The 11,875-nt window shown below is 35.6% G+C and overlaps 1 protein-coding gene across 1 annotated transcript; it reads right to left on the bottom strand.

Annotated features, from left to right (window-relative positions):
* Window positions 1-2,432: 2,432 nt before the first annotated feature.
* LOC132272819 (MDIS1-interacting receptor like kinase 2-like) lies at window positions 2,433-6,313 on the bottom strand. The gene is made up of 2 exons (XM_059773902.1): window positions 3,307-6,313; window positions 2,433-2,969 (listed from the first exon to the last, which is right to left on the bottom strand). Exons 1-2 carry the CDS (start codon window positions 6,311-6,313, stop codon window positions 2,572-2,574), a joined length of 3,405 nt encoding a protein of 1,134 aa, XP_059629885.1. The 3' UTR covers window positions 2,433-2,571.
* Between the last annotated feature and the right edge of the window lie 5,562 nt (window positions 6,314-11,875).

Genomic DNA, 11,875 nt, shown 5'->3' with positions numbered 1-11,875 from the left:
ATTGAGCCTCATAGATTATTTGCTGCCAAGTTCAGACGTGTCAAGTCTGATAGGTCACCAATTTCTAAAGGAATGTTTCCTGAAAGTCTATTGTTGCTTAAATCGAGGTCTATCAACGAGGTTAACCTTCCTAAACTCTTTGGAATTTCCCCGATGAGATGGTTTGAAGAGCTGTCAAGCACACGAAGGTGAGTTGCATTTTCCAATTCAGGTGGTATCTCACCAGAAATATTATTGTTAGACACTCTTAGGCTTGTTAGATTGTGGCACTAACCCCATTTACCAGAAAGCTCACCATACATTTTATTATCACTCAAATCGATATAATCCAAGTTTGGATATATGTCAAAATCTTTTGATAAATTTCCATAAAGTTGATTTTTTTCAAGCCAAACTCTGAATAACCAAGTGCAACTTTTCAAGCTCTCAGGGATTGGACCTGTGAGATTATTTGTAGATGCAGTGGAATGTGTAAGTGATCCACTACGGCATATGTTATGTGGTAAATGACCAGCAAGCTTGTTTACATCTAAATGTAACCTTCTCAAATGGGGAAGATTACTCAACTCTGTCAGTATAGAGCCAGTGAATTTATTGATGAACATGGTTAGATACAAGAGGGATTTCAGCCTTCCTACTTCTCATGGGATAGAGCCAGATAATTAATTTTCGGAACAAGTAAAGTCAAAGGGCTTGGTCAAGTTCCCAATAGTGGATGGAATGGATCCAGAGAGTTTGTTTTTGTGAAGGTACAATCTGGTTAAGTTACCTAAATTCCCTATAGTGGTAGGAATTGAACCTACTATATTGTTTGTTGACAAGCTTAAATCTACCAGAGAGTTTAGCCTCCCAATTTCTTGAGAGATAGATCCAGAAAGTTTGTTGGCATGAAGGAATAGAACTCTCAAGTTGCTCAATTTCCACATTGTAGCTGGGATTAGACCTGTGAGATTATTTACCATGAGTGATATCTCATTGAGTGACCTCAGTTTCCCTATCTCATGTGGAATTGCTCCAGAGAGATAATTTACAGACAAGTTAAGCTTGGTGAGATTGGAAAGGCTACTGATGTTCTTGGGGATTGTCCCATACAACGAATTGTTATGAATAAATAAGTTGAGAAGATGAGGGAAGCATGAGAATTTAAGATTGTGAAGTGTACCTCTTAAACCAACATTTTCAAGGCTTATTTGGGTGATATTTCCAACCTTGTTGCAACCAATCCCAACCCAATTACAGGGGATGCTGTTTCGAGCCCAAGACGACAGAAGAGATTGGCTTTGGTTGTCTAGACTGGCTTTCCACTTTAAAAGGGCCTCTCTTTCCTTTCCTTCTGCCATTTCTTTGGAGCTGCAGAAGAATCACAAGCAGTGAAATGGGAAAGAGAAAGCAACACAAGGAAGATGATGGGAATGAACAAAAGTTGAAATTCAGAAGGAAATTGGTGGTGGAATGGCCTATCTACTAGTAATTTCATTGTGGGTCGGTTTGCTACAATGAACTACAAGAGGGCAATGGTTGGATGATGAAGGGCTCTAGTACTGCATGGAAAAGTTTCAATTTATAGAATACATTCATGATACACATTTATTTATATAGAAATGTATCAAAGAAAGATACTACTACTTTGCCTCTTTATTGGACCGCTGGCGCGAACACAGTTCTCATTATTGTGAAGTTGGAGACTTCCCACTTGTTTTCATTATTGGCTCAAATTCAATGCATTAAATGTGGTGACAATGCACTGATTGAACATTAGCTGAAATTAAATACATTAAATGTGGTGATAATGCAATGAATGAGAAGGAAAAAGGTTGAATGTGATTGTGTGTAGTGAGTGTTTATATATGGGGTCAAAGTGTTGTGTGTGCAGGTGCACAATGAATGAAGAAAAGAATTAGAGAAGAAATGAGTTGTAGAAGGTTACAGGAGGGCAAGTGCCCCCCCGGGCATACACTGGCTCCGCCCCTGCGTGCTTCCATGATGATAAGTCCAATTTAGCTGAAGAAGCATAGAACCCTGAAAACATGAGAGGAGCAGCACCTTTAAGCACATACCTACCTTTACGAGTAAGCAAGCATGACAGGTGAGCAAAATTCTTTCTGTAAATTTAGAAAAAAAAAATCACCATCAGAAACAATCATATATAATATAAGTTCAAATATATATCTACATACACACACACAAACACAAAGAGTTTTTCTCCTTCACTCACTGCTGCTACAATGATAGACTAAACAGACCACTGAAACTCTTTGTGCCCAATATTTTACACTACATAACACTCTAGAAGTTTCTTAATTGAAGAATGACAACAAACACATTTAAATCTCAACAACACTGAATTTTGCCCTATATTGTGTTCATCAGCAGGTTACGATAATAGCTATGTATGTTATTGAATAAGAGGAACTTAGATTTGTCTTGCGATGTGCAATAAAATGCAATTATCTTACAACAATCTTGGCATCATCCTCACCACACAAGATAAACAGGACAAAGAAAAAATTGAAAATTTAAAGTGGAAAAAGTAACACAAGAACATAAAAAATTAAAAGATGCAAAAAATGCTCAAGAGGCTAAAGATCCAATATCAAGCACTTGTCCTAGTGTAATCTTGTGGAATGGATTTTGCAGAGTTGGCCTTTGTTTCGATAGCTCTGTGGAGACTTCTCTCATTGTTGGCCGAGATTGGGGACTTGCATGCAAGCATGCAAAAGAGAGCTTGGTGATAAAGACTAATCCCTCTGCCATTTTTGCCGTTGGAGATGAAAGACGTTGATCCAACACATCCTTCAAGAGTATATCTTGGACAACCAATGTTGGTGGCGATGATGATGATGATGATGATGATGATGATAGAGAGGAGATGAGCTCGCCTGGATGCTTTCCCATGATCACTTCTACTACTAACACTCCAAAGCTAAAAACATCACATTTCTCATTCACTTCCATTGTATAAGCAAGCTCTGCAAAGCGATGAATAAAGGACAAGAAAAGTAAAGAGAAATCTGACAATATAATTTTTTTTTTCTAACAATCATTGTTCAACATAACTATAGAACACAAAAAGGTGAGGATCAAGAGGTACAAAAAATTGGACATTTTCGCTATTTAGGCTAAATTATCTTTTATGAACAAGAAATTGGAGATGATGTTAATCATATATCAAGGTAGGATGGGTTAAATGAAGAAGTGTATCTAGTATATTGTGTAATTAGTGTATTCCATTAAGATTGAAAGAGGTGTTCCTTAGAACAACAATTGGACCAAAATCATTTAAAATAATGTAATAAACAAAATTACCTGGAGCAGCATACCCAAAGGTCCCCGCGAATGAAGTCCAATTGGAAGAGTTAGGATTTAGAAGCCTAGCACTGCCAAAGTCAGAGACGTGAGCCACATATTCAAAATCTAACAAAACATTCTTGCTTGATATGTCCCGATGAACTATAGAAGGTGAACAATCATGATGCATGTAACACAAAGCATCTGTCACATCTTTAACCACATTCACTCTTATAATCCATCCACACTCCGAGGCCTGTTGGTCACTGCTCAAGATCTTTTGCAAACTTCCCCCTTCCAAGAACTCATAAACCAAAAATGAGTGTCGTGGGTGCGAACAAAAACCATAAAGCCTCACAATATTCCGATGACGTATTTCTGTTAATGTTCGGATTTCACTTGTAAAACCATTTTGATCATTAGCCCGCCCACCATCATCTTCCGGGGCATGAAGTTTCTTCACAGCAATAACTTGACCACTCGGCAACTGAGCTTTATAAACACTTGCTGATCCTCCTACCCCAATGCAATGTTCAGAGCTGAAGTCCTCTGTTGCTTCAATGATGTTTTCATACACCAGTTTTCCATCATAGCTCCATATTGCAAATAAATTCTCATTGTTTTCTCTTCTTGGCTCATTTTCTACTCTGCCCACTTTTGGGTAAAGAAGATAGATAATCCCAATAACCATGAATGAAAGAAGCAAAATTGCTAAAAGAGGAACTATAATCAAAATCACAAGCTTGTTGCTTTTCTCCTTCTTATTAGCTTCATTGTTCGTTGTGGGGGCGCAAGCCTTCAAACCAGTGGCATTGCCGCATAAAGCTTTGTTATTACTGAATGCACTTAATAGAGCCTCTTGGAAGGCTTTATTTTTTGGAATAGGACCCTGCAACTGATTGTATGATACATCAACAGAACTTAAACTTAACATACCCTCAAAAGTCAATGGAATGGATCCAGAAAGCTTATTGTGGGAGAGATTCAATGCTTCTAACTTATCCAATTGTCCAAGTTGGGCTGGTATTTTCCATTTTAGTAAATTGTGGCTGACATCAAGGTTTTCAAGAGAGTGTAAATTGCCTATGCCAAAAGGAATACCTTCCGCAAGCATATTTCTGCTCAAATTCAAATACAATAGTTTCACGCACTCTCCTAATAGTTCTGGAATTGAGCCCTTTAGATTATTTGTTGCCAAATTAAGACGTTCCAGGTCTGACAACTCACCAATTTCCAAAGGAATGTTTCTTGAAAGTTTGTTGTTGCTTAAATCAAGGGTTATCAATGAGGTTAACCTTTCTAAACTCTTTGGGATTTTTCCGACGAGATGGTTTGAAGAGATGTCAAGTACACGTAGCTGAGTTGCATTTCCCAATTCAGGCGGTATCTCACCAGAAATATTGTTGTTGGACACTCTTAGGCTTGTAAGATTATGGCACTGGCCCCATTTACCAGAAAGCTCACCGAACAATTTGTTATCACTCAAATCGATATAATTTAAGTTTGGATATATGCCAAAATCTTTTGATATATTTCCAGATAGTTGGTTCCTATTAAGCCTAACTCTGTATAAGCTAGTGCAACTTTTCAAGCTCTTAGGGATTGGACCTGTGAGCTTGTTGCCAAATGCAGTGAAATTTACAAGTGATCCACCATGGCATATGTTATGTGGTAAATGACCAGTTAGCTCGTTCATACTCAACTGCAAGTTTTGCAAATGGGTAAGATTATTCAATTCTATAGGTATAGATCCAGTGAATTTATTTGACCATAAGGATAGATACTCGAGGGATTTCATCCTTCCTATTTCTCGTGGGATAGAGCCAGATAACAGATTTTCGTCCGAAGTCAATTCAAGGAGCTTGGTCAAGTTCCCAATAGTGGATGGAATGGATCCAAAGAGTTGATTTTCGTGAAGGTACAACCAGGTTAAGTTGCGTAAATTCCCTATCGAAGCAGGTATTGAACCGGAGAAGTTGTTCTCGGACAACTTGAGATCGACAAGAGACCTCAACATTCCAATTTCTTGAGGGATGGGTCCTGAAAGTTTGTTGGTAATAAGATATAGAGTAGTTAAGTTGACTAAGTTCTTTATCGAAACAGGTATTGAACCTGAAAAGTTGTTCTCGGACAAATCAAGATCGACAAGAGACCTCAACATTCCAATTTCTTGAGGGATGGGTCCTGAAAGTTTGTTGTTATCAAGATACAGAGTGGTTAAGTTGACCAAGTTCTTTATCGAAGTTGGTATTGGACCTAAGAAGTTGTTCTTGGACAATTGGAGATCGACAAGAGACCTCAACATTCCAATTTCTTGAGGGATGGGTCCTGAAAGTTTGTTGGTAAAAAGGTATAGAAGTGTGAAGTTGGTTAAGTTCCACATTGTAGCAGGGATTGGACCTATGAGATTGTTGGTCGCGAGTGACATCTTAGTGAGCGACATCAGTTTCCCTATCTCAGATGGAATTGGTCCGGAGAGAGAATTAAAAGACAAGTCAAGACTAGTGAGCTTGGAAAGGCTAGTGATGTGGTTGGGGATTGTCCCGTAGAGTGAATTAGAAGACAAGTCAAGATCGGTGAGCTTGGAAAGGCTAGTGATGTGGTTGGGGATTGTCCCGTAGAGTGAATTGTCAGAAAGATCAATGCTATGGAGATGGGAAAAGCATGAGAAGTTGAGATAGTGAAGTGTACCTCTTAAGCCAACACTTGGAAGGCGTATGCGGGTGACACTTCCATTACCCTTCTTGCAATGAATCCCAACCCAATTGCAAGGGCTGCTGCTGGTGTTTGGGCTCCAAGAGGAGAGAATTAGAGATTGGGTTTGATTGTGAAGACTGGCTTTCCACTTTAAAAGAGCCTCTCTTTCCTTTTCTCTAATTGGAGCTGCAGAATAAGAAGAAGAAGAATCACAAGCAGTGAAATCAGAAAAAGAAAGCAACACAAGGATGTTGATGGAAATGGACAAAATTTGGAGACTAGAAAGAAATTGATGGTGGAATTGCGGATTTGTTACTAGAAATTTCATTGCGGATTTGTCAATGGTTGGGTTGAGCGTGGAGAGGTAATCAATTTATAGATTGATTGGGCTGACCCACTGTCTGGCAAATATATTTGCTTAGATGGGTTTGCAAAAGTCTCAATTTTGGATCTTTGTTTGTGAAACCTGAGTTCAGTCACTGATCAGTGATCACTGTCATCAAAGGGAAATATCTTTGACACCCACTTGGGCATATATATTTTTCTAATAAATAAGCAATTTTTTTATTTGAGTTTTTCTAATAAAATTAAATTTTACACAATGAAAGAGTTCCTTGCAGGTTGAGAAATGCATGTTTTTACTGTATTTTCACTAAGCGGGGAAACAGAGAGTTGGAAATATTTTAAATAACAAGTAACAAAACCACAATGGAGAAAGAAATGTTAACAGGGGTTTCTTTTGTTCTTTTTACTTGCATAATAAAACATTTAAGAGACCATAAAATCTTAGACTATAGGTCTTCCAATATGGATAATCTCTTTCATCACCAGAGATGTTAACAGGACATAAGTATAACCAGGGGCGGCACAATATAATTTGAGGTCTTAGGCGAAAAATATAAAAGTGGCCTTTTAATATTCTAATAAATAGTTAATCCAATTAATCTTTCTTGTCACATAATTGATTTTAGAATTATACAACTTATACTTAAATTTAATGAAAAAGAAGGAAAAATATGTAAGAAATAAGAAGGAAAAAAAAAAACAAAGAAAATAAAAGTTAAAAGAAGAATATAGGAAGTTTTACAAATATGGGAGAAAAAAAAATGTGATGGTGTGATAAAGATAGAAATTTTTTGGACCCACTATTGAATCTCTTTTGGTCACTGTCTCACCATTGATGTGGACCAATAAAAAATGGATATGTCTTCTTTTATTACCACGTATCTATTTTTTATTGATCCACATCAGCAGTGAGGACGGTGTGCATTTTCACTGGTGAAGACCTAAGTATTGTCCATATAAGAAAAAAAAATAAAAATAAAAAATTGGGGAGGGCCTTTTCATTTGGCAGAGTTTAATAATAGGAAGAAAATAAAAAATTTTAAAAGTTTATAATATAAACAAATAAAAAAATTAAAGGTGTAATGTTTGAGTTTTTATATATATATATATATATCATTTAATAAGCCTGAAGTCAAGAGCTATTGGATGGGACATCGCAAAGCCGAAGATTGTCACTAATTAGTTTTTGGTAGAATGATCGGGTGTGAGCTTGAGTGAAAGTTCATTGTATTTTGTTTTAAATATAGTAGATCGTTTTGTTCTGGACTGCACAGTCCACGAGGTTTTTCCCACAACGATTGATCACTTCTGCCAAACAGGATTTTCTCGCTAAAAATCCTAGTATCATCCGTCAAACTTTATTTGTTTTACTTTCTTTTATTTTGCATATGATTGTTTTATTATTTGCAACCAATCCCAACCCAATTGCAAGGGCTTGCTGCTGTTTGGAGCCCAGGAAGAGAGAAGAGATTGGGTTTGATTCTTGTTGTGTTATCTCGGTTACATGATGACCACAAATTGAACACAAGACCTCTGTACTCAGTACTCTGTACTTGTGTTAACTTGGCTACAAGATGGCCTACTACTCTCGCAACACCCATAAACTCAAGGTAAACAACTACCACCAATATTAAAAGAGCACTGCTATGTGAACAGATACCCGATAAGCAGTGTCTCACATGGGAGTAGGTCCACAATTGCCGCTAATACTCGGTGTCTCACCCTTTGACAGTCGAAAGCCAGGGTAATTCACATAAAAGTGAGGTTCATCATTAACACTTGAAAGTCGGGCAACTCACATAGGAGTGAGGCCTACCATTGACTAGGCTCGCCATCATGGTGGGTCCCACTCTTATTTTTATTTTTATTTTTATTTTTTTCGCCCCTTTGCCCCCTCCTATCTGGATTTGGATAGGATGACAACAGAGTAGGTATGGCATGAGTTTGCTTAAATTCGTACCTGTCCCGTTTAATTATGAACAAATTCACAATTGATACCAGTCCCGTTTGATTATGAACAAATTCACAATTGATACCAGTCCCCTTTGCTCGTGACACTTCCAAATAGCAATCGATACCATCAAGGCGTAAGCGGGTGACACTTCCATTATTATTGTTGTTATTTGTGCTGCTGCTTAGTCCGAGAATAATTAAAAAAAAGAAAATTAAATCAGAGAAAAAGGAAGAAAATATAATTTTCTGAGAACGACGTTTATCACTTGGAGAATGTATTACCACCACAAGCTGATTCTTAAGATTAGCACTAGTGATGTTAACAGGAACTGTCTCTATTCACACTCATCTCAGGAAGGGCCTTTCTTTAATTTTCTGAGAATGGTTTTTTATTTTCGGGAATATTGAAAATTGTACAAAATTATGCTCATTTTTTTTTTTTTTTTTTAGAAAATTTAATTAAGGCTTCATCTCCTAATTGAACACATTTAAAGCCTCTTTACTTCTAATAAACTCCAATCGCTCGATATTAATTTTAAAAACACTCAAAGATCTTATTGATAAAATCAAATCTTTAATCATGTTCTTGACTGGAGTCTTTGATCCTTGGGCTTGAGCATAGGTTTTCTCGTGATGATAATGATAATGGCCTTAGAATTTTTTTAGTGGCCATTGCAACAGATTGACCCAGCATAGCTTGACCCAGCATAGCGTGCAAGGAATGCACAAAGATAGCATAATGATTACCTAATATATACAGTACTTAGAAAATGACATGCACTCCGACAATGGGATTATTTATTACGAGTAATATTTTATTAATTATCTCATAAAGTCATAAATATAGGGGTGGGCAAATAATTTGCGAATTTCGATCTGCGGATCGGATAGGATCGAATTGCTACACCTACGGATCGGTGGCGGATTCAAAAAAATTGAATCCGTAGCTCACGGATCGGATCACGGATTGAGCTGTTAAAAATTCAATCTGATTCGTGAGTCCGATCCGTGAAATATATATTCAAAGAATATATTAGTTAATTTAATTAGTTAATGATAATTTAATGGACTCTAAAGATGTATTACTTAATAATTATTTAAATATATGAATTAATATTCATAAATTAAAATTTTATATATTAAGTTATGGTTAAAATTTAAAAAAATATATAAATAATAAATAATATTAATTATAAAAATAATAATAGATAATTTAGATAAAACCCAATCCGCGGATTTAATCCGATCCCATCCGTTATTACATGGATTCAATCCGTAGTGTACGGATCGAATTTGTCTAATCCGTTAGGAGCAGATCGGATTAGGATTGATACCTAATCCGATCCATGGCCAGATTGATAATATCAATTCTTCAATTATGTTCTTTAATCATGTTTTTATAAATTTGGATTCTCGATTGCCCATAAACTACTTGTTCAAGCCTCATCTTTGGTGAATCTCGAATCGAAGACCTAAACGGAGTATTCGGAAAGGTCTCACCAATTGAGTTAGATTGTGCAAGCTTTGTCATTGAGACCAATAGACATGTAAACTAACAAATGCTTTATAGTCATGCTATGAACATTGTCTAGGGTATATGTTTTGGTATATGTTTTCATTAAAGCAGTTTTTGGAAGAAAAAAAAAAAAAAAAAAAAAATGTGATTGAGAAGGTGGATGGATTGAACCTTCAAGGATAGAGTGAGTGGGTGGACCGAAGGCTGACTAACACAAGTGGACAGCACCATTTCTAAACCTTCCATTACTTTAGGTCTCCGGATATGGATCATCACTAGTGATGTAGATGTTGAGAGGTGTTATATAATAATGATCGAATAGAAGTTTATGAGAACAAGAGAAAAATAATAACAAAAAAATAAATCGGCACACATAAACGAGACAAAAATTTATACGTGATTCACCCTCACAAATAGGGTTACGTCCACAGACGATGATGATTCATATCACTACAAAGAAGAATATTACAAACTGAAGAACGTTTTGATTCATCCTCACAATAATCTCTTTTCTCACACCACTCACTCACTAACAAAGAAGACTCACTCAACACTCAAGAAATACCCCAAATAATATATTTTTTACACAAAAAGAAAAACCCATCCAAATACGAACTTCAACTCTCTCTTGAAGATTGTACACACAAAAGGATTTTCTCACACACACAAAACCAATATACTCTCTTGATCCGAATATTATATTACTCTCGGATGTCTCTCGGATACTTTTTATCGACAGAGTGCAAGGCTATTTATAGCCAAAAATATACTTGGTGTCCAAGTATATTACAAGAATAATTTTTGCTGCCCAAGAATAATTCTTGTTACCCAAGAATTTCAAAGCTTCCTTCGGAAGCTAATTTGGAAGTTTTACTATCACACTTCTTTAGCCAAAAGATTTTTAACATGTCATAAATGAATTTTAGACAAATTTCTAACAAGAGGACAAATTATAACACCAGATTTCTCAATCCAAACCTAATAAACTCGTGATAGATTTTATTTTAATATATTTTAGTATGAAATATTATAAATCATAAAACAATAACAAAAGTAATTAAAAAAAAAAAACCAATGAAATAACCAAAACTCCACTAACGAAATAACTATTTATGAATTATATGAATAAATTAAATAGTCAAAACTCAAAAGTCAAAAACTATAAGAATATAACAAATTCAAACTGTCATAATTTTCAATCAACAAGTAGTTAGTGAGCTCATTACATATGCACGAAAAGGCTGCAATGGTTGGATGGATGATGAAGGGCTCTACTATATTTGGAGACGTATTTATAGAATAATATTCTTGATATACACAATATTTATATGGAATAAACACACACAATCCACCTTTGGTAATTCAACTAGTAGAACCGTACGTCACTTTTGCTTAGTTGGGTCCTTGAAAATTTTTCTGACATTCACTTGCGATTTTTTCTAGTGGAGAAGAAATTATCATGGAGGCACACTCACTTGCGAGAAAAATGTTTTTACTGTAGTTGCACTAGTGGGAGGAAATGGAAAGAACTATTATACGAGTTTGTCCACGTATTCTATATATGTATTTATAGAATACATATGTTCTTGATATATACAATATTTATATGGAATAAACACACACAATCCACCTTGGAAATGGGAGGCCAAATAAAGCTTTTATTCCCGAGGGACAATATTTTTTTTTTTTAAGATGAAGGGAGTATCTTTTCATGTTTATAGTTACAAAAGTAATAAATAACAAACAATGAAAGGAATCAACACTCGAATCTCGATTAAATAATTATTTATAAATTATCTGGATCAATTGGACCGTCAAAAGTCCATTCAAAAACTATACGAATATAACAAATTTCAGACCGTCATAATTTTCAATTAACAAGTAATTATTGAGCTGTTACGTACGCACAAAAAGAATGCAACAAGTCTGCACTAACGTTCAATTTGCTTATCAGATTTGAGTTTATTAATTAAAATATGAAACTAGGTTATTTCGTTGAGTTTTAGTGAATCTTAGTGGTGTTTTGCTATTAGTTATTTTATTTTATTTAAGTTAGATGCAACAATAAAATAGTTA

The sequence above is a fragment of the Cornus florida genome, unplaced genomic scaffold (genome assembly GCF_030987335.1).
Source record: "Cornus florida cultivar Cherokee Brave unplaced genomic scaffold, ASM3098733v1 CherokeeBrave_3.0.0_Hap2_Chr09, whole genome shotgun sequence".
Lineage (NCBI taxonomy): Eukaryota > Viridiplantae > Streptophyta > Magnoliopsida > Cornales > Cornaceae > Cornus > Cornus florida.
This window is presented reverse-complemented; position numbering and strand designations above follow the sequence as displayed.